Raw genomic sequence first — 20,028 nt, 5'->3', positions numbered from 1 at the left:
GGCTAACAAGGTCCCACTCATTTCCATCACCTCAGCAGCACCATCACCCTCAGTGGTACAACTGGAGCAGAAAAGCTCCCAGCCACCTCAGCTGGTTAACTCTCCATTTGCTTCAAGCTTCATTTTTTTTTTTCCTGCTCATATGGAAAGGTATCTCCCACAGACAGGAGCTTTGAGAGCAAAGCAGAGCCTGGGAGTGAGCTCAGCACTGGCAATGAGCACCTGAGGCACTGGAGGTGACAAAGCCACTTCCCATAGCAAGAAGCAAAAATCTGCCCAGGACTGAAGGACTCCACCAGCTGTCATCACAGCCTTGGGAGCAAAGAGCTGAGAAGGTTGGCTGGGGAACACAGAGGAAGGTGAAGAAATGGGAGAAAGAGGAGACAGAGAGGCAGGTATGCTGCCAAGCAGCAGGATGCAGGAGATAAGAGAGAGCTTCTTAGAGATAGGGGTGGTTACCAGGAGCTGCTGGGGAGTGATGGAGTTGTCTGTGTAAATGCAGAGTTTCTCCACAGTCAGGGGCATGGTTTCCCTCAACTTGGAAGCCAGGAGCATGCAGACAGCTCCCAGGAGCTGCAAGTGACTTTTCCTCATGGGGACAGAGGACAGGTAGCGATCCACGTAATTCATGGCCAGGGGGAAGACCTCTTCTTCACACTTCTGCTCCTCACACACCTGAGAAAACCCAATGACAAAAATAAAATCAAATAAGAATTAAAGGAAGTTTTAATCGGTGCAGAAACCACCAGATCCTGCCTGCACCACAACTTCAAAGCTCCTGGTCCCACTGCTGTATCTGCAGGGCTTTGGAGGCAGCTCAGTGCTGAAGAGTAAATTAGCTGCAGGTGTTAATTCTGTGACTTTGGGGCGGTCACACCAGCAACAAGTTTGTCCAAAGCCCTAAGACTTCATCTCCCTGTGGAAAGCTGCAGAACTTAGAATTGTCAAGTAAGTTAAGACCAGAATTGCTGCATTTGTCCCCTTTTTTAATGTCCCCTGGTGGGGATGTCTCCAGCCAGCTGCCCAGCAGAGCTGCCATATTCTGCTCACTGGGGGCCTCTGGAGCAATTCCAGCAGTTGGAGAGCAAATGGGTCAGGATCCACAACCACTCCTGTCAGTTCCACCTGAAGTGATCCAAAGATTTGAGAGGACTCAATGGCAGAGCCCAAATCCATGGCTGAGTCCCAAAGTCTTGCTCCTCCCTCAGCCACAACCAGAATGCAGGAACTCTGCATTTCAGCCCCTCTGCTTCTGTCTCCCAACCAGTATCATAAACACTGCTCATGTTTAACTTCCTTCTTTCAATTCAATCATAAAAATATCAAGATTTCTCCTCACAGAGCAGCCACCACCACCATTCCCCTTCCAGCAGTGCCTCCCTCCCCTGCCACAGCACCGGGGACACCAGGGTGACAACTGCCAAGTGTCATCTGCTCCTTGCCTGCCTTGAGGGCTGCAGAGGAACAGGCTCCAAAGCATCATTAATCCAACCCCCCCTTCTCAGTAAAGGGAATTGCAGAAACAGAACTTTAATAGCAGGGGAATTTGGAGGGGTGGAAATGTCCTTTAATAAGCAAGATGTTCGTGATTTCTTTTGACAGGAGCAGGCAGCTTCTTGTAACAGCAGCCAGGGTGGAGAGCAGGCAGGCTCCATCCACACCTCATTTGTCCTTTGCAGAATCTTTTCTCTCTCTGTTGAGCTGCTCGCTCGGAGCAGCTCATGAAGAGGCCCTGGAGATTTCCCCCAGTAACCTGCACCCCGCGGAGAGCTGCAATCAGGTTTCATTTAGGGAAGGAAATTGGAGCGATATTATTCCCCCCCTCTCCCCAGGCATTTTCAGCTCCGTTCAGGAAACTCGAGCCTGCAGCCGGCCGGGCACACAGAGCTCCCTGCTCAGAGGTTTTGGGGAGCAGGGGGGACACACAGCACCGTGGCAGCAGAACCCCCAGGTGGAAGGAGCACAGGCTGAGGGGTCGGGACGGGTTCGCTCCTCACGCATGGGGCGATCACTCGTGACACTGCAGAGCTTCAGATTTCCTTCCTCCCCGCCTGCAGCCCCCCATGTGCAGCCCCCCAGCCCCCACCTCCCTTACACCGGGAGACCTGAGCTCCGGTGCAAACCAAGCCCTGGGACTCCAGGGATTTCCTGTCCCCTGGGTTGTCCCTTATACCCCTGCACGAGGCAGGTTCTGTCCTGCGCTTCCCTCCCGCCGGAGCAGAACCGAACACGCCTGAAGCGCGGGCAGCGTGCAGGGAAAAGCGGCTGCAGGCGGGCAGGGAGCCGGGAGCTGCGGGGAGAGAGGCGGCAGCCGGGTAGCCCGTACCTCCAGCATCCAGAAGGCCAACATTTTCCGCATGTACGGCTTGATCTCCCGCTGGACGCACTGGAAGTAGGAAACGCGGGGGCTGTAGCGTTCCTCCTGGCTCAGCAAGTTCTGCAGCACCCGCCTGTCCCCCAGTAAGTGCGGGTCACGGCCGGCGCGGGGGACGCGGGGAACGGCTTCCACGCACAGCAGCTCCATGGGGACAGGCAGGGGAACGGGCAGGGGACCGGGCAGAGCAGAGGGCAGGGGGACAGGCAAGGGAACGGGCAGGATCCCGAGCAGCCTCCCCGCCGGCTCCGCTGCAGCCGCCGCGGGACGCCGGGAACTGGCGGGGCTCCCAGGGGGCGGGGCTACAAGGGGGCGGGGCCGCCGGGCGGCTCATGGGCTGCCGGGGGGCGGAGCCACAGCCACTTCCCGCCAATCAGCGAGCAGAGCCCCCGAGAGGCGCCGAAACGGGCGGTGGCCACGCCCCCCGGTAGTGGGCGGGGCTAAGGGCGCGCCGGCGGGCTGGCAGCACGTGGGGCGGTGCGGGGCTCCTGCCATGTTGGGCTGGGGGGGAACCGGGAACCCCGGAACCGCGGGTCGAACCGATCCGTGAGTTCGGGGCGGTACCGGAGACCGCTCGGGAATCCCTTTGCTTGCAGGGCACGGTGCCGAGCTCTCTGCGGGCTGCAGCGCGACAGCCCCGGGGGTGCGGGGAGGCTTCTGTCACCCCAAGTTTTACAGATTCCCAAAGTAATCTTCTCAGGACTTAGTCCTGTGCGGTTTTTTTTCTTTTAGCTGTGTGAGCGAAGTCCTTCAAGTGTACGAAAGTAATCAGCTGTGGACATACTTGGAGCTGGTCCACGCTGAGCCTGCTGTCCCCAAGAAGTTCCCCTCACGTTGGTCCTGGGGGGTGATAGCACCCTCGGTGTCTGCAGAGATAAGGGCTTGTCAGGCTCGGCTGGTTTTTCAGAATAATTAACAATTGTTTGGGAATACCACTGCAAATTGCACACTGACTGAATGGTGGCTTTAGGAGTTTAAAGTCTGCAGAAGTTTCCAGGGTGACCTCATGCTGAGCAGGATTTGCTCTGAGCTGGTACCTGAGCCTGCTCCTGATTGTCCCTGCAGCTCCTGGTATGGAAAGCTGAGGATGACAGGCTGTAATTCTGGCCTTCGTTTAATTAAAAGCTCTCAAGTGGAGAGAGTTTGCTCAGGAGATCCATTTTTCATGGAAGTTGCCAGTCCTGGGTGGAAGGGCAGCATGCCTGGGGGGATGAGCTGCCTGCAGGGCTGCAACATGGTGTTTGCAGCAGCAATTGCAACCTAAGGATTAGAATCCCCAGTGAGAGGTGGGAAATGCATTCCAGACAACCAGCAGCTTCTAAGTATCTTTAGCTTAAGGACCAAAGGACCAAAGGAGTGATTTGCCACCTCACAAGTCACTTCTGTGGGTGCCATTTTGACAGAACTTTTTTTTTTTGTTGGTATTTTCACTCATCTGAGAGTCTTCTAATAAAGAACAAACTCACAAAACTAATAAGTAAAACAAGACTGAAGTCTTTGTTCTCCCTTGCTCAGGATTTTTCTTTTTTCTTTTGGTGTGTTGAAAATGAAATCCACCTTTTTGATCAGAGGTTTAAAGGTTCAAAACACGACTCCTGCCAGTGAACACAGAAGGTCAGACACCCAACACACACTTCACACACCCCGGAATCCCATTTCTACATTTGTACAGATGGCTTTCATTTTCTGCAAGTTACATGATACATTGCAAAGTTTTAATGATGCCAACATTGATTTGTTGTGCTGAATGCCCTGAGAACCCCACACAGCACAGTGGGACTGGAAAAGAAAAAAGGGGGGAAGAATTGGATCTCCCCCATCCCTGCTTTAAAATGAAGAATTTCTCTAGGTGAGCTGAGATTCTGAGATTCCCAAATCCCTCTCCTAACTTTCAACCTTACCAAGAAATCTTCCAGTGGTGTGGGCAAGAAATATTTGAAGAATCTATGGGAGAAATTTCTGTGGACCAGTCAGCTGGTTTTAATCCGGGTGCCCCCACCCCCCTGCTCCATTCCCCCACTCTTCTCATTGTGAGCAGCATCCCCCATTTCTTTGTGCAGGGGAAGAGCAGGGCCTCATGTCCCACATTTTTTGTAAAAATAGACAGCAGCTATTTTCTTTAGTCAGGCAAAGGGAAACCACAGCACTGGGTTCTTGGTCCTTCTGGTTTTTGGGTTGTGCCTTTTGAAATTGAAAGTTTCAGGCTTTTTTCCCAGACTTGATGCTCTTCCTCCTGCTTCCCAGTGTCTGCACAGTGGTTCTGACACAGCCCATTGGGCTGGAGCTGGGCTTGGTGGCATCCAGGGGGCATCTGATACACAGGGGGAAAATGAAGCCTGGTGCAGAATAAAGTGTTCCCTCCAGATGATGACTTGGCAAAACTGAGGCCTCTGCAAACCACATTATCAGGCTGGGAAGGCAAATTACAGACTGCAGGCATCCTAAAAAGCCTATTGTGTGGGTGTGCTGAGGGAGAAGAGAAAATTCCAGGAAAACCAAATTTTGGTCACTGCTGTCCATAGATAGGCAGCTTCCTGGCCTTGGAGGGCAGGGGAGCCCACAGCAAGATTAAAAAAGGAAATTCCTTCAGAGCAAAAATTAAAAACCTGAAGGCCTCCAGACTTCCAGGATCTCCAACCAGCAATGTTATTCTTTGCTGAATCATAAAGGGGGCTCTTCTTTTTTCTTTTTTTTGGTATGTTGGTGATGAATTAAAGAGAGTGAGCAGCAGCTGGAGATTTTACAGGTCTGGTTCTGATGGGCAGCTGGTGTCACATCTGGGGTAGGATCCAGGCTGCTGCTGTTGGTGGCCACTCAACAGGGACATTTCTGGCAGCTCTTTGCTGCAGGAAGTTTTTATCTGTGGCACTGTGCATCAGCAGTGGGCCTGAGTATTGTCAAACATGGTAAGTGCCTTTTCTATGCTGGTTTCTGGGTCTTGCACTTTACCTGCTGCCCAGTTCTGGTCTCCCAAAAGCTAAGCCATCTTCTTCCTTGGTCACACTGTGACTACAGTGTCATCAGTGACATCAAAATGAAACTATTTAATGTGCACAAAGGGCTTGAAAACCAAATCAGTGACCAAATACCTAAAGAATTTGCTGTAGGAAATCCCCCAAATTAAATGAAAACCATTTTGTGCCTGTGTGAGAAGGGGTGAAGGCAGTATTACAAACCTGCTGGCTGGAGGATTTCAAAGCCCTTTAAATGATCGACTGGATTGCCAGGAAGCTGAAGAGGAGCCAGCAGTGTGCCCAGGTGGCCAAGAAGGCCAATGGCATCCTGGGCTGGCTCAGGAACAGCGTGGCCAGCAGGTCCAGGGAAGGGATTCTGCCCCTGTGCTCAGCTCTGGGGAGGCCACAGCTTGAGTCCTGTGTCCAGTTCTGGGCCCCTCAGCTCAGGAAGGAGCTTGAGGTGCTGGAGCAGGTCCAGAGAAGAGCAAGGAGGCTGTGAAGGGATCCAGCAGAATTCCTGTGAGGAAGGGCTGAGGGAGCTGGGGGTGTTGAGGCTGGAAAAGAGGAGGCTCAGGGGAGACCTCATCACTCTCTGCAACTCCCTGAAAGGAGGTTGGAGCCAGGGGGGGGTTGGGCTCTTTTCCCAGGCAACTCTCAGCAAGACAAGAGGGCAGGGTCTCAAGTTGTGCCAGGGGAGGTTTAGGTTGGAGATGAGAAAGAATTTCTTTCTGGAGAGGGTGATCAGGCATTGGAATGGGCTGCCCAGGGAAGTAGTGGATTCTCCGTGTCTGGAGATCTTTCCAAAGAGCCTGGATGTGGCACTGAGTGCCATGGGCTGGGAACCACGGGGGGAGTGGATCAAGGGTTGGACTTGATGATCTCTGAGGTCCCTTCCAACCCAGCCAGTTCTATGATTCTATGAAATATCCTAAGCTGTTACATTTCCCACCCAGTTTTCCCTTAAAACAGACACCACAACTGTTCCCCCCCAAGGGCTGGGGCACTCTCAAGGGCCAGCAAAGCACAAGGTGACAATTTGGTGTCTCTGGTGCTTTAGGAGCTGGCCCAGCTGACAGCCCCATCACAGAGGCTTGAAGTGCTGCTAGAGATGGGGTGGTGGCAGCAGGTTAAGTCCTGGGGTGCTGCAGCCAAGGAGCACCCAGCTCCAGCTGCTGACAGGGCTGATGTTTGCCCAGGAATCAGAGCACAGGGAGCTGAGGCACCTTCCCTGCTCCTCCAGCCATTCCCTGGTCTAGGAGAGCTGAGGAAATCCTGGGCTCAGCCCCATGCTGCTGCCTCCCTCTGGAGCTGGCTCTCTTTTTTTCAGCTTATTCATTCTTAGCTTAGGGGAAAAAAATGCTTTCACTGAGCTGAAGGGAAGTTTGGTTGAGTACAAGTTTAACATCTGACCCAGGGGATGTGTTTCCTAATATTTTTCCCATTACTGGCAACCACTGCATTCCCTTTCCTCTGACTTGGTCAGGCTTTTGAGTACAACTAATTAGTTCAGAGTGATATCATCTGAGTACTGAGTCCCAGCAGAGCTTACATAGATCCTGTAATGATATAGAGGAGAATGCTGAAGAAGAAAGTTTGCTGCTTCAAAGGTCAAAACACAGCTTTTTAATCCCCTTATTGGAGCAGCTTTTGGTACAGTTTGGACCAAATGTCTATTTAAACAAAAATAAAGGTGAGTTTAGATGCTGTTTGGGTTTAAGCTCCATCCATCACTTCTGTACCTGAACATTTCTGGGATATATCTAAATTTAATAATGAACTCCTTAACCCAGATTATTAAAGGAGTGAAACAGTTGGATGCAGGGAAGCCCTTAGCTCAGAACAAAGAAATAATTGAATGGATTAAGAGACACAACTGTAAACAAGTGCTTAGGAAGCAATTCACTCCATCTTTTGGCAAATCATTTCGGAGAAAAATTCCAGAAGTAGCTCTGGCTTTAGAGGGTCCCCAGTTTGGAGCAGCTGGGGCAGCTTTGACTCCAGTGGAAGCACTGAGGTTGTCTCAGCTAATCAATCACTCAGGCCAGCAGACACTGCAAGGGAGTTTCACCTGATTTTATGAGCAGCATTACAACAAGCCTGACTTCAGCTGTCATCTCAGCAGCTGTTTTCTGCCCTAAGTTCCCTTTTCCTAAGGAAACCTAAAATGAAGTCACATTTTTATTGGCTCCAAGTCACACCCCAGTGAGCATCCCCAGGTGAATGTTCAGTTTTGCTCCCAAATCAGGCATTTCAGAAACCAGCCAAATTCAGATGCTTTCAGGTAGAAAGAGCAACCATAGGAAAAAAGAAAAGCAAAGGTGAAACCAATACAATTTCAGAAAGCAAACTGGATGTGGAAAGCCCCCAGATGATATATTTAGTCCACTTCAGGGGATTATCTGTGGTCACCAATATGCAAATGGTTGAAAAGTACTGCCCTGAAATTTTACATATAAAATCTACTTTTTTTTTTAACAACCCCCCTCCCTTGTCCATCCTTCTTGCCTTTTCCTGCTCTGAAGTGCTCTTGTTACCTACATCTTGCACACCCAATTTGGCAGATGAGCTGCACTGAGTTTTTCTAAGAATTTTTGGTTGCATGCTATTTTTTTATTTGATGTGGTGAGCCCAGGGCCCCTGTGCCAACACAACCTGCCAGGCAGTGAGCAGGAAAACTCATCCCCCAGGCTCCAACTGCAGAAGCAAGGCAGGGAAATTTTAAGGACCTGTAAAGCAGAGTGCTGAAGTACAGGTAAGGAGGGAGGTAACACCCCCTGTTCATAAACGGGAAAGAAATCCACTCCACAGCACAACCATCATTCAGACAACCTGCAGCTTCAAAGAGAAGTCTCCTCCTCTAAGGGTTTGGCTGTGGTCCCCAAAGGCACAAATGTCACTGTATTTCTGTGACTGTCACAGCCAAGTTCCTCTGTGTATCCCAACAGATGCAGGGAGATCAAATTCCTTGAGCTGGGAGTACCTGTAACCAAATCTGGCTGCATTTCTCCCCAGGTTCTGGTTGTTGTACTTTATCTGCTTCTGCATTCATGGCATCAGTAATTACTGACATTAACAACATGCTAATGAGACATCAGTGGACACACAGACATCACTGGGCAGGCAGTGTTCCCCCTCTATTTGGGTAGCTCTCTGGTGGGGTGATTCTAGCAGTCACCTGGCACCCTCCATTCCTTCCAACACTTTCCTGCTGCTCTGTATTTGTTCTGAGCCTTCCAGCACAGGAGTTGCTGCTCCTGCCTGTCCACTCTGCCCTCTCCAACATCACAGCACTGGAGGTGATGTCTCCTGAGACAGCAGGAGCTGAACTCAGTCGTGGTTTAAATGGAATTTTATCCTAGTCACCTATTCCTAATGGAGGCTTCAGCCATCCCAGCTAAACCTGCTGCCAAAAGCAAGTCCAGAGCTTCCACTCCATCCCCTGTCCATGTGAGCAGAAATCCTGTTATCCCCACTTGGCTACAAGAACCTGAAGGGAATCAGATCTGCTCCAGTGCAACACCAGGGGCAGCCTCCTCCCCAGGATATATTAATTGCTGGAGCAATTAAAGAGAAACTTCCTTCCCACTGCAAACTGACAAACAAAGAGGTTCCTGCAATCAGGCCTGAGAGCTTCTGAGTTTATTTTTGTAGCTCTTCAGTGTTATTTATAAGGTGAGCTGGCAGACCATGTCCCCAAAACAACTGTGTGCAGCCTGCTCAGTGTTAGGAGCTGGGCCAGACCCATTCCAGGGGTGGAAGACCTGAAATCCAGCTGGATATGAATCCGGAACCACTCTGGGTGGCTGCTGACACAGGGATGAATCCATGGTACCTGGTCCACAAGAAGAACCCTGTTGTTACCCTGTTGGAAACTGCAAAGCCTGAGGAGATGCCAGTGCTTGGCAGACCTGCAGAGGGAGGTGGGAGCATCCCTGCTTACCAGGGGGGAAACTGAGGCACAAAGCACTGATATTACCTGAGATATAAGTGCCCAGCCCAGACTCATGCTCCATCTGCTCAATCCCACAGCAGTCAGAGCCCACACACTCCACATCAGGACCAGATTCTGCTCTGCTGTGCCTGGTGCTGTGAGGCAGCTCCCCCCCCAACAGGGGATGGGACACATGGGGTGATCTTCCACAGCCCAGCAAAACAAGGAACCTCCCAACTGTTCCTGGCTCTTCTTCACCTCCCTGCTGGGGGAGACTCCCTGCTGCACCATTACCTTGCCAGTTCCCCTCCAGGCTCAGGGCAGTGATAAGGGCAGAGCTGCTGAGCAGCCCCATCCTCAGAGCCACTGATATCTGCACAGCTGGGCCAGGCACTGAGGAGGAGAGCAGGGCTTGCCAGGGCTGCTGGGATCTCTCCTGACCATAAGAATGTCCCCTCCCTCCTCATGGACTTGAGCCAAAGCCCATTGGAAGCAGCTGAGGGTGCTGACCCAGCAGGTTTAGAAGGATCTGGAGATACTTCAACTGGAGATGCTGTTTGAGCCCTGTGACAGAGCCAGGGAAGTGGCTGTCCCAGGGATCATCCAGCAGTGCCAGGGATGTGAGCTCTCTGGGAAGCCATGGTCCTTACCTGCTGGAAGCCTGTGAGGGATTCAGGAGCATGGAACAGGCAAACACACAAGGAACATGGGGACAAGGACAGAGAGATCACCACAGCCTGGCAGGTACAGGGCTGTTACCTTTCCTGTTCCTTGACCTGGAAAGCTCCTCCCTTTGTTCTGCAGGCATGTTCTTTGGAACACCATCTCTCAAGTCTCTCCTTTGGCATTTCCTTCTGTGTTCTGGAGCAGCCTGGTCCCCTGGGCAAGGTGAACTCACTAATGTGACCTGAGGGAAAGGAAAGGAAGGGAAAAGAGAAAGGGAAAGGGAAAGGGAAAGGAAAAGGAAAAGGAAAAGGGAAAGGAAAAGGAAAAGGAAAAGGAAAAGGAAAAGGAAAAGGAAAAGGAAAAGGAAAAGGAGAGAGCATCTCTAGCACCCAACACACCAGGGGAGAACTGAGTGGGTGAAGAGCTGCAGAGAGCAGAGACCTGTGCAAAGCAAGGAAGATGAATTGTACTGCTCTGCTCTTGGGGTGACAAATGTGTGAGGTTCAGCTGGTGGGGTCAGAGGAACAACTGGCTGGGTCAGATTCAGCCCAGGAACATTCATTGCCCAGGCTGAGCTCTGAGCAGTGCACATGATGGGAAGCAGAGTGATTTGTTTCTCCCTCTCCCTGAGCTCCAGGGGCTTCCTGCATTTAGAAAAAGCAAACATCAAACTGGCATGAGATTTTTGACTTCTCAGAAAAGTGGGAAGGTGCAGACTTAGAGAAAGAAAAGGGAGGACAAGACGAAAAAAAAAAAAAAAGCCAGGTCAAGGGCTGAATTTTCAAAGGCACTCAGCAGCCAGCAAATCTTTTTGTTCTCAAGGCAGTGGTAGAAGCAGCAGGGGCTGGGTTATTCTCAGCAAAACCTGAGCTTTCAGAAGCCTGCCCCCTCTCCTTCCTTGCCTATGATGAAGATTTCACAGAGATGACATCTGTTTGATTGAAAGGTATAATCCTGTGGGCTGGGTGTCTGAACAGAGGCTGCAGGAGATTCCCTGTCCCCCTTAAAGCCATCTGGGAACAAATGCCAGGCCCAGGGTGCTCTGAAGTGACGTGGCCATCATCTGCTGGAGGATTTGGCCTCTTGGTTCCTGTGTCAGCCCCAGTGCCTCACCCTGGTCAGCCAGGACAGACCTGGTAGTGCAAAACACGAGTGTAAAGCCACAGGGAGTGGCTGAGCCAGCCCTTAGGTAATGGTCTGAGAATTTGGGAGAGAGTCAAACACAGAGCACAGCAGCTCATTCCTGGGAAAACTGCAGTGAGTGATGACTTCAGGTCCTGTCCTGAGGTCAGGGAGGCTGGGGAGCAGCCACTGAGCTGCTGCCTCCAGGGGTTACCAAAAGACTCCAGGTCAGTTGGATTCTTGCCTTTTTCTTGCCAGAAAAGAACCAACTCTGGAAAGCTCCAGGGGAGGAAAGAACAGGAGGCCCTAGAGGGATGGATGTAAACAAGTTGGGAAATGGCACTGAGACCTCACTGCTACTTGAATCTCGTTTGCCCTGAAACTCAAGGGCCTTAGCCAAGGAAACTCTAGAGTTATTCCTGGTCCTGGGAATCCTCATGAAGAAACTGCTGCTGAGAGAGGAGAGAGGACTCTTCCCTGCCTGAGGTTAGGAACAACATCTTGGGAGATGCTGGGGTTGCACCCCCAGGCATGAGAGAAGGCAAGAGCTCAGCACCCCCTTGGGAAAGGTGTTTCCTCTGTGCCCAAGCACTGAGGACACCCTGGGAGTCTCCTCCAGCCCCTGCCACCACCTGAGATTCCCCCTGGGAAATCCCTTGGCTCTCCTGGAGCTGCTGGAGGGCATCACTGCATCCCTGGCTGTTTTGGAAGAAGCCCCTTTCCTGTGCTCATGCTCCAGGGCAGAAGAGCTGCAGAGAGCTTTGCAGTTTTAATTTGGCTGCCTGGTCCCAGACACAGCTGTTTGGTGACTGTTTGGGATCAGTCAGTCCCCTCCCATGCATGCAGGGTTAGCAGGAGCTCCCTCCCTGCCACCCAGGCCAGGATCAGGCACAGCATCACTGCAGAAAACCCAGCTGAGGACGGAAGGGCTTAATTTCTGAACAAAAGCTGTGACCAGCTTCAGTGGAGCCAGGAGCAGATTCTACTTGGGAAAAAAAAACAACAAAAAAACCCCCAACAACTAACCCTTCCTGCTGGCAACCGTAGTGAAAAGAATGAGATCTGGGTCTTCTTAGCAGACTGCTGGGCCTGGGAGTGCTTGAAAGGTTTCCTAGAGACAGGAGAGCAGTGGATGGAAATGTTTCCCATTTGCAGCAGCATTCCTGCTTCCTTCTTCTCAGGGCACCAACCTAAGGATGACCTTTGGGGCTTTGACAGCTAACAACCAGTCCTGGCTCCTGCCACTTCCTTTTGAGCCTGCAATGCCAACTTCTTGTGATTCCTAAGCAAGATGACAAGCCAGAAAGAGCTGGGATATTCTCTGGATTCTCAGGACTGTCTTGTATTCTGAAGTGCATGGGAGGAGATGCTAAAGCTCAGCAAATTATCCCTGGTCTGCTTGTGCAGGGTTCTTCTCCTTTCCTCTGAGCCAGCTAATATTGGCCTCCTGCACAGAAAAGCAACTGTAAAATGAGCCTCAGGTTTCATCAGCACAGCAACTTCACTTTGCAAGTTTCCCAAAGAGAATGCAGAGCAATATTCCCTGCACCCAGATTATGTGAAGTATGATTAAAACAAAAAAAAAAAGTAATAAATGATCACAGTGAAGAGGAGAAGTGTATGTTGGGAAAACCCATGAAGTTTCAGGGCTTGGAAATAAATTTCCTAGTGCTTTTCTGCCTTGCTCAGTAGCTTGGGCAGCCCACTTAGCTGCTACGTGCCTCAGTTTCCCTCCAGATAAATCAGATAAAGGAGGTGCCAAGTCTTCAGTGAACTCAGCAGAACTGCTGCCAGTGGAAGTCCAGCAAACACATTTATTCTGCCCTTTACCTGGCACTAAGCCTGCTCCATTCATATTTAGGGGGTTAATCATTAATGATCTTCATTTGTTAATTGTGTTCAAGGCCTTCAAGATGGGGCAAAAATCCCAAGTGAAAGGTGCTGCAAGGCTCTCTTTATCAACCAGCAAAGGATTTAATTCTTCCTGAAACAACATTGTGCAATGGAATGAGTGGATCCCACCAGCCCAGGCTGCTCCAAGCCCCATCCAACCTTCAGCACTGCCAGGGATGGGGCAGCCACAGCTTCAAACTACTTAACAACTTAAACTGATATTTCAATCAGTATATGTATAAAATAAAGCATGTCCATGACCAGATTGGGATAAGAACATCCACTGCTCTGACCATGCTGGCAAATAAACCTCCCCCAGCTCAGGAACATTTTCCATTGGTGAAGCAAGAACCCACCAGACACTGAGAGCCCCAGTGGTTACCAGGGGAGCATCCTGGGGAGCAGAGAAATTCCCTGTATCAGTGACAGCCCTAAGAGAGTAAATGGGAAACACAGAAACTGAGGCTACTGCAATTAACTAAAAAACAAAGGAAATCAGAGCTGGGTCATTAGAGCCTAAACATTAAAGAAAAGGAGAAGGAAAAAAACCCAAACAATCTGGGAAAATAATAATTGTAATCTTTTTAATTTAGCCCGCAGAGATAATTAGCTCAGGCTACACCCCAGCTGACCCCAAGTCCCCCTGGTCCATGGCTCCTGAAAGTGCAGGGTGGGGATCAGCATCAGAACTGGGGATCAGAACCTGCAAACAGCTCCAGAGAAGGAGAAGCCTCAGCAAAACACAAAAATTGAGATCTTTTTCTGCAGGGCCCAGGAAAGTGCTTTTCCTTCCTTCCTTCCTTCCTTCCTTCCTTCCTTCCTTCCTTCCTTCCTTCCTTCCTTCCTTCCTTCCTTCCTTCCTTCCTTCCTTCCTTCCTTCCTTCCTTCCTTCCTTCCTTCCTTCCTTCCTTCCTTCCTTCCTTCCTTCCTTCCTTCCTTCCTTCCTTCCTTCCTTCCTTCCTTCCTTCCTTCCTTCCTTCCTTCTTCCCTCCCTCCCTCCCTCCCTCCCTCCCTCCCTCCCTCCCTCCCTCCAGGTCATGCTGCGTGTCCTTTGTGGAGTAGGAGAAGCAGGATTTGGTTGTGATACTGAAAAGGGGGATTTTGCTGGACACAAACAGCCCCTGTGGTCCTCTCTGTCTGTCCAGGCCCTGCTGCTGCAGCCCAGGATTTCCCTCCACTGCTGTGGCACAGACTGGAGCTGGGCAGGAAACATTTTTCCCATCCCACAAAAATCTTCCTGTTCTGCATCAGGATGAACCCAAGGCCTTTCAGCACTTCCAGCTTTGTTTTCCAAAGGAAGAAGCCACATGCAACTCTGCTGCCTTGTGTCTGTCCTCTCTTTCTCACTAATTCTTCATTTTTTGTCTGATTTCAAGTCTGCCTTGAGCAGGTAGAGGCACCAGTGTACAATTGTGTAAGAACATCCACTGCTCTGACAAGGTTGGCAAATAAACCTCCCACAGCTCAGGAACATTTCCCACAAACCTCACACAAGTAGGAGGAGAGAGATCCCAATCTGGGAACTAGATTTAAGTCCTTCACAGATACCAGATAACACACATCCTTCCCCATGGCTTTCCAGCACCATTTGCAGAGGAAACTTCCCTCTCTCTCTCTCTTTTTTTTTTCTCCCCTCTCCTCAGTGCCACCTCTCAGGTCTTTACCAGCTCTTTGCAGATGCTGTCCCCACAGTGCCTCAATTCCTAATCGTGCATCCCAGCTTCTGCATTATCTGTGCCCTGGAGGCCTCCCTGCAGCATGCACCCATGCCAGCAAGGGCAGAGATAAGCGAAAAGTCCTCTCCTGCTCCCATCATCTCCCTGCCTGGCTTTCTTGGAACCCAGCAACCCCCAGACAAACAACAGCCTGGGTCCAGTGCCTGATAGAGCTGCAGCAAAGCCCTGGCACTGCCTTTGGATGCCTAGGCAAGAGGGAGAGGTTGCCCTGGGGTGTTGGCAAGCTCCTATCTCTCCAAACAGAGAAGCCCAAGGGCAGCAAAGTGGGGGAAAGAGCTGATTGCACTTCAGAGGTGGCTGTGCAAGGGCAGGAGGGCAGCTTGCAGCAGAAGATAGGGACAGGCACAGGAGAACCCACTGCAGGAACAGAGATGCTTGGCACTGCTGCAGACTGCCAGGAAGAGGGAAGAGAAGGAGCAATCTGAAGAGGGCAAGAAATCATCCAGGTGCTGAGAGCTGGCACAAAGCCTCAGATTTACCTCCACAGCCCCAGGTGAGGTTGGTGAGGGTAAAATATCAATTTAAATGGAGATATTTAAATATGGAGATATTTAAAAAAGAGCCTGGATGTGGCACTCCAGTGCCATGGTCTAGCAACCGCAACGGTGGGTTTCAAGGGTTGGACTTGATGACTCTCTGAGGTTCCCTTCCAACCCAGCCAATTCTATGATTCTATGAAAGGGAGGGGACACTGAGCTGGTGGTGGCTGGGCTAAGGCACAGAGAAATAAATACCCATTATCAGCTCAGAGCTGGGAACTGTCAGGGAAACAGCACTGGAGAGGGCTGGGAACTGATTGCTGGGGGAAAACAACCTCCTGCTTTTAATCAGTGAGAAGTCAGAAGATGCTTTGATGGTGGTTGATGGAGCAGTATGATCACAGGTACTGAATCCCATCTCCCTGGGCCTTCATAGCTCACAGGGTGCTGAACTTTATTCCCATCACAGCTGCTGCAAGTTTTGCTCCCAGCTTAGGCCAACAATCAGAGCTTTGGAAAATCCCATCCCTGCAACTTAACTGGGATGAATGTGATGATACCTGAGGTGCTCTATCAATGTAGAAATGTGAAAACACTGCTGCTGCTCCTGGATGAAGAAAAGAGCCAGTTTGGCTTCAGTGGAACAGCTGTCCCTGCCAGTTGTCCTGCCTGAGCCCCATCCCTCTCCCTAGGAGGGGAGGTGAGGAGCAGGAACAGCTCTGTCAGGGTTCAGCCCTGTGGGACTGAGGTTCTGCATCACCCTCAGCAAACAGGCTCCAAGTCACCCCTAACACAGCACTTTGAGGCTGATGGGAGGAGATGTTTAGAGAACTCAGCTTTTTTTTTTTTTTTTTTTTTTCATTTTGTGGCTTTTTTTTTTTTTTTTTAATTCTTGACTGGGCATATAAATACCAGCTGCCCAGGACTATGGTGCAGAAAGTCAAAGGAGTATGTCTTTGATTTATGAGGCCTCCATTCAGTTCAGTTTGCCTCCTCCTGTAGTTCCCATGGGAAAAGTTGCTCTTCACTTCCTATCCAAATTTTCCTCTTTGGGATGGCTGGGAGCTGTAAGACAACCACCACCTTGCCACAATTTTCTCAAAAAATTGAGCTGCTGCTGCTTCTGCTGTGCCAAATCTGTTAAAGCACCAAAAAGGTACCAGGGGAAGAGGAAAGGCAGGCACTAGAGTTTTCCTAAGGTGGTGACCAGGTTAAAAATCCTGGTTATCCAACCTAATGCCCAGGGTAGAGGAGGAAACCAGCATGTGGAAACAGAGACAGAAAACATCCTACCTGCACAGAGCATCCCCCTGGGTACAAATCCTCTGCCACAAAACCTCCAGGAACACAAACACCCCTCCCCTCCTGCCCCCAGGAGAAAAGCTGATGTCAAAGGTTAGGATAGGACTGGAGAGACACACCTGTGACAAGACTCTGCCCCAGTCCTTTTGCTTTAAACAGGGCACCATCCCTGTTGTTTGGCTGCCTGAACTCCCCCAGTAAACCCAGTCTGCCTTGTCTGTCCACCCAGTGCTTTGGGAGACCCACGCTGCTGGGGCTGGGATTCCCATAGGAATATTTTCACTTCTTTTTGTCCCCACAAAGAAAAGCTTTTTTTTTTTTTTATTTATTTTTTTCAGTGCCTCCTGAGTCTCTGCCAGAGCAGCTCCCTTCTCCTACAGCTCCTAGAGCCATGCACTCCCCTCTCTATTGCTGTCCCCTGCTACTGTGTTGTTATGAAGTGATGCCAAGTGTCTGCTTGAATTGTTTCAGGACAGAGATTCTGATCTGTCTGAGAGAGGAGAGCCCCATTAATCTCAGTGTCAGCTATTACTATGAACAGAGGCACCAGAAACACCAGCAACATGCCCTGGAAACTCCTACTCAGGTCAGCAGATTTCCTCAGCTCTGTATTACAAGTTTCATGTCACCTGTAGATGTTTGGTTTTCAGGCATATGCTGCTTGAGGTTACCACTGATCCTCATGAGCTCAAACTGGACAGGAACTGTGCATTTGTACTTCTGACCTTGCCAGGGCTCTCCTCCTGGATGGGTTTAGGAGATGCTGCAAGACAGAGCAGATTCCCATCTTCTGCAGTTCCAGCCATCAAAGTCCTGGCTGATTCCTTCCCTGATGGAAGCAGGAGAGAGCACTCAGCCCCTCCTCCTCCCAAAGCTGGAAGCTCAGCCTGTCACTAGGGATGGCAGGGCTGCAGGGTGCATCCCCTGTGCCAGCACTTGAGACAGCAAGATACAAAAGGCTTCAAGACTTTTATACCCCAGTTACACCCCTGAGACCCCACTGATGTCAAGGGGCTCCCACCTGCACCCTGGGGCAGAGCTCAGCCCATTCAGCCCTGCAATATGAAGACTTGTTTTTTACCCCCATTCCCTGACAGATACGGTCAAAATATGCATAAATGTTTATTTATTTCCTGCACAGGAACATCTCAGAAGGAGAAAATAGATGCTCAGCAACGATCTCTGCTCACCTGCAGAGATTGATGGTTGGGTGCACAGCTGAACATCAGTGCTGATGGTGCCCTAAAGACAGAGCAGTTTCCACTCCTCAGCTCTTCTCACTTCTTGCACCTGCAGGGCTGGTTCAGCCAAGCCCTTGCAGGCACAGCCAAGAGCCTAAGGAAGCTGCATCTGGTTGAACACAGGGAGGATGCTTTGAGCTAAACCTGCAAAGCCTTGGTTTGGAGCAGAGAGTTTTGAGAGCAGAGGTTATGCTGGTGCTCCTCAGGCACCCAAGAGCTCTGCTGTATTTAGGGCCACTCTGCACCCTTGTTTAACCCTTTAGTTTTGCAAGCTGACAGTTTCAAAAAGCTCAAACAGTTCCATCAGGTTTGAAAAACCCAACTGCAAATGAGGCAGAAAAATGGGGCACCAGAGCTTTGAAGAGACTTTGAGTCTCAGCAGGAGTTCCCCTGCACACACTGTCACAGCTGTGAGGACAAAATTTTTCCAGTTCTGGGGCTGTCACCACCTCTCTCATCCTCCATTGAGCTCTTGGTGTGTTGGCCCAGGGACCCCAGGCAGGGATATCAGGATTGCATCATTCCTGCACTCACCATGAGATAGGACAAGGGACCTACAGACCCAGAGCCACCACTCCAGGGCTACACAGTGGGCTCTGTCCTCACAGGAAAAAATGCTGAGACAGCTTCTGGGTAAAGATGAGAAGTATCATCTCCCCAGATGAAGAATTTGGGGAAATTCTCTGAAGAATCTGAGACTTTCTGGGGTATTTCCAGTGGAGATGCTGAGCTGGGCTCTAATTGTCAATGCAACTAAATGCATCAGACACAGACACACAAAAAGGGCAGACCTCCCATCTTTATGTATTTATCTTCTGGCTCAGGGTAGGAATCTAAAGAGGGCTGGTTTGAAAGGTACTTTCCATGAGCCTGGAGTCCATCTGTGCTTCCCCCTAACACATGTGAATACAGAAACCTGAGCTGTCCTGGAGGGTGCAAACCTCTGAGTTTGGGGCAGCTGCTTTCAGGTGAAAGGCCCTGGCAAGAGAAACCCCCAGACACATCCAGAAAGGAATAAAACCAATTGTGCAGGCAGTTCCTGGGTTAGAACCAGCAGATCCACATCCATCTGCATGGAGCAGGGGACCCTGCTCCATTCTGCCTGTCTTGGGCCACCAAAAGCCTCCTGGGGACAACTCTGGAAGCAGGAGTGCAGGATGGAGCCACCTGCCCAGGGATTTGCTGCTCCTCACTTCTCACGATGGCACCACAAGCACCACACCTGAGCTGATCTGGGCTTTGGCTGATTTGGGAGATGAAGCAGCAGTGCAGGACTCAGCACCAGGGCAATACAGAGGCACCAAAACTGGTATTTTGCTGCTTTGCAGGAGTTTGAGACAGAGCACCAGCCAAGAACCCTCCTCATGGACAAGACCTGCAACCAGGATGGCCTGGAGTCTGGTGCAAAGAATAAAATGGGATTTATCTCCTGAAACCCTATTGCAAAGAATAAAATGGGATTCTAACTTCTGAAACCCTGAGGCTGGTCCCTACACCCCTAATTTCCCATTTGCCCAAGGGCACAGGGCAGAAGGATAGAGAGCAGCACTCCTGCCCTGGTGCTGGCTCTGACTTCTGCTCTCACAGAGGAAGTTGATAAAAACCACCCCTGGTTGCAAAAAAGACAATCAGATTTCCAAACTGCTCAAAAAGGGCTCCATAGTCTGGCAGCACCATTAACCCTTTGCAGAAGGCAGGTCTGCACCTGGGGACACCAGATACCCTGCTCAGCTCTTTGGGGGCTTTCTCCCCACCCCCCCAAGCTGTTCCTTACATTCTTTGTAATGCTGCAGTTATCTTGGGACCTATCACATGTCAATTCTGCTTTCACTGATAACCAGGTTGGAGAGAGGAGGGGAGGGAGGGAAGGGAGAGGGAGGTTAGGGGGAAAACTGCTGTCCCTAAGTTTCTCATCCACTGCAAAAGATGAGCAGAGGGGGGAAACAAAACCCATCATCCACTCAACAAAACAGCTCCTGCTGGGAAGACCCAGCTCCTCAGGGATTCTGTGGGGTTCCCTAATTCTGAGTTCCAGCCTCAGAACCTGATTCCAAGGGATTCCTCAGAAGAACCAAGTTTCACCTCTCTTTTGGACCTTGTGTATTGTTTGGGGTTTTTTTCCCCAAATCTCTTTTGCTGCCCTGACTTAGGAAGGTGATGCTTACCCTGACCCTGTGGGGAAGAGCAAAGGGAACTGCAGCAGGCAGGACCCAAGGACCACCAGCCCAGCCAGCTTTCTCCACAGGAGCTGCTCAAACCCCTGTAACACACACAGTTAAGGAACAATCTGCTCCCCCCATCCCTGGGAGTTTTTAAGGCCAGGCTGGAGA

General features: G+C 50.6%; 1 protein-coding gene across 2 annotated transcripts in view; it reads right to left on the bottom strand.

The window, feature by feature from the left end:
* Window positions 1-20,028, bottom strand: part of CCND3 (cyclin D3) — a 41,853-nt gene that overhangs the window by 10,954 nt on the left and 10,871 nt on the right. The window contains exons 1-2 of one of the 2 annotated variants that reach the window (XM_008499423.2): window positions 2,327-2,675; window positions 460-675 (exon numbers count right to left, since the gene is read on the bottom strand). In XM_008499423.2, the coding sequence (XP_008497645.2) occupies window positions 460-675; window positions 2,327-2,524 (414 nt within the window). In that variant the 5' untranslated portion in view covers window positions 2,525-2,675. Of the gene's footprint in view, window positions 1-459; window positions 676-2,326; window positions 2,676-20,028 lie in introns of those variants that run through there. The other variant, XM_030465407.1, reaches the window with a different exon arrangement.

Source organism: Calypte anna, chromosome 26, assembly GCF_003957555.1.
Source record: "Calypte anna isolate BGI_N300 chromosome 26, bCalAnn1_v1.p, whole genome shotgun sequence".
Classification (NCBI taxonomy): domain Eukaryota; kingdom Metazoa; phylum Chordata; class Aves; order Apodiformes; family Trochilidae; genus Calypte; species Calypte anna.
The sequence above is the reverse complement of the archived record's forward strand: the minus strand, read 5'-3'. Positions and strand labels throughout refer to the sequence as shown.